General features: G+C 34.2%; 1 protein-coding gene across 1 annotated transcript; it reads right to left on the bottom strand.

Annotated features, from left to right (window-relative positions):
- Positions 1 to 347: 347 nt before the first annotated feature.
- Positions 348 to 1,485, bottom strand: LOC125863702 (phospholipase A(1) DAD1, chloroplastic). Its single transcript, XM_049543731.1, has one exon. It carries the CDS (start codon positions 1,431 to 1,433, stop codon positions 348 to 350), a length of 1,086 nt encoding a protein of 361 aa, XP_049399688.1. The 5' UTR covers positions 1,434 to 1,485.
- Between the last annotated feature and the right edge of the window lie 543 nt (positions 1,486 to 2,028).

Raw genomic sequence — 2,028 nt, 5'->3', positions numbered from 1 at the left:
TTAAAATTGTGTTTGAACAATATGCATTTCACTTGGGAAGTGAAATTTCCGCTAGTCAGTTTTTAGAACTTGAAAATTTGTTGAATCTAACTCAAAATGTATGATCAATCAGATATTTAAAGATAAATTTTCAAAGTCTGATTCAAAATATATGTCAGATTCAACAGATGAATTTAAAAATAAAATTTCAAAATTTAATACAAAATCTATGAAAAAAAAAACACTTTTTGCTTTTTTGAGTTTCATAAGGGATATATGGAAGGACGGGTGGTGGGTGAAAAAATAGGAATAGACTTTATTGAAAGTTAATGTTAAATTAGTAAGTACACTTTATATCGTCATTTCTATTACGTACATTTCACATTATTGTTACTTTTGTGCATAATTTTTTTTGCAGTAGCTCTAACAGGACAGTTTGAGCTAACAAAACTATTAACCAAATGAAGATAAGTATTTAATTCATGACAAGTTGCAATATTAATCCCATTAAAGTATGGTGAATCACTACTACTTAATCGTAGTTCACATCCAACATCTGCATATACCCATTGACTATCTTCCACAAGCTTTTGGATCCAATGACCACTTTTTTCCGCAAATTTATTATCATTGTTGTCAATGACGAATCCAGGAATTTTAGTTATAAGATCGTCTGAGTTGACGATACGCAAGATTTTGGTACCTTGTTTATCAAGATGGTATCGGAAACTATGGTTTCCGACTCTTGGACCACCAAACGACATGACTGTTACAAGTGGTATATCTCTGAAAAATTGTTTAATATCGTAGGCTGTTAGAGTGGCTAACGCGGCCCCAAGGGAGTGGCCTGCGATGGTGAAGCTTAAAGTTTCACCATCGTATATTTTTTTAATTCGGGCTATTTCTTCTCTAACCATGTCTTGTAGACTCTGTTGTGCATCTATTTTGGATGTATATAAGCTTAGGAAACCACTTTCGACCATTGGACAACATATGGTAGAACAAGTATGTTTAATGTTAGGGAGAGGAGTGAGAGTGGCTCGTAGATTCTCGAGCCACTCTAAACAAGTTGCTGTGCCTCGTAAGGCAATGACAACGTCTCTTCTCCCTAGTCTTGCTATTTCTCTTTGGTCATGACAAATCGCGACATAACCAATCCAACTGGATTGCTTTGACATCCATTTAGGCGCTTTATCAACCCAATTTGGAAGCTTAATCCCACTAGTAGCTTTCAAGTACTTGGAAACACGATAACCAGTACCTGAAAAGCCCGAAAGATGAAACAATTTTTTTCTTGAGTATTTGCACATTGCGTATGAAGGAGAAGAAGGATCAAAATTGCATGCTCTATACGCAGCTTCAACAAAATGTCCATATCGAATTATTTCTCCACGTAAATTATCATCTAGTGGATCAAGCAAACCTTCCCAATTCTTTATTCCTTGATACTCCATCCAATTCTTGCCTAGTTTTTCTGGGCTCTGTCCAGAGAAACTAGGCACCGTCCAAGCTAAATTTTGACTAGTCGGCTCAGTATTATTAATCCAGCCAAGAATGATGTTTTTGATGTTTTTGGTGAGGCTTAAATTTCTTGTAAACTTATCTGCTGGTTTAGTAATGGTGACACACTGGATCATTAATGTATGTTGTTGGAGGTTTTGTTTGAAAGTGCATGAGGGTAATGGTTTAAAAGAAAGCTTCATGATTTAATAATGTAGTTCTCCAAAGAATATTATAACTTGTACACTTTAAAAAAGTTGGTTCAAAGTGACCTTTTTATAGTTGCATAAAGTGCAAATGTATCATATATTGACTCTTTACACTATGATTGATTAATTACATTCATACACAGCTGTAGTACGTGTAGATCATGTAAGTAATAATCATACATTAATAATAAGTACGTATTTTTTTTTATTTTTTTTTCATTTCTAGTGTGTACATATATAATGATGAGAAAAAAGGTGGGGTTTGGTATACACAGTTGGTAATGACAAAAACCAATATAACAGGAAAAACTGCACTCTATTGGCACATCAAAGGGTGGAG

Source organism: Solanum stenotomum, chromosome 5 (assembly GCF_019186545.1).
Source record: "Solanum stenotomum isolate F172 chromosome 5, ASM1918654v1, whole genome shotgun sequence".
Lineage (NCBI taxonomy): Eukaryota > Viridiplantae > Streptophyta > Magnoliopsida > Solanales > Solanaceae > Solanum > Solanum stenotomum.
This window is presented reverse-complemented; position numbering and strand designations above follow the sequence as displayed.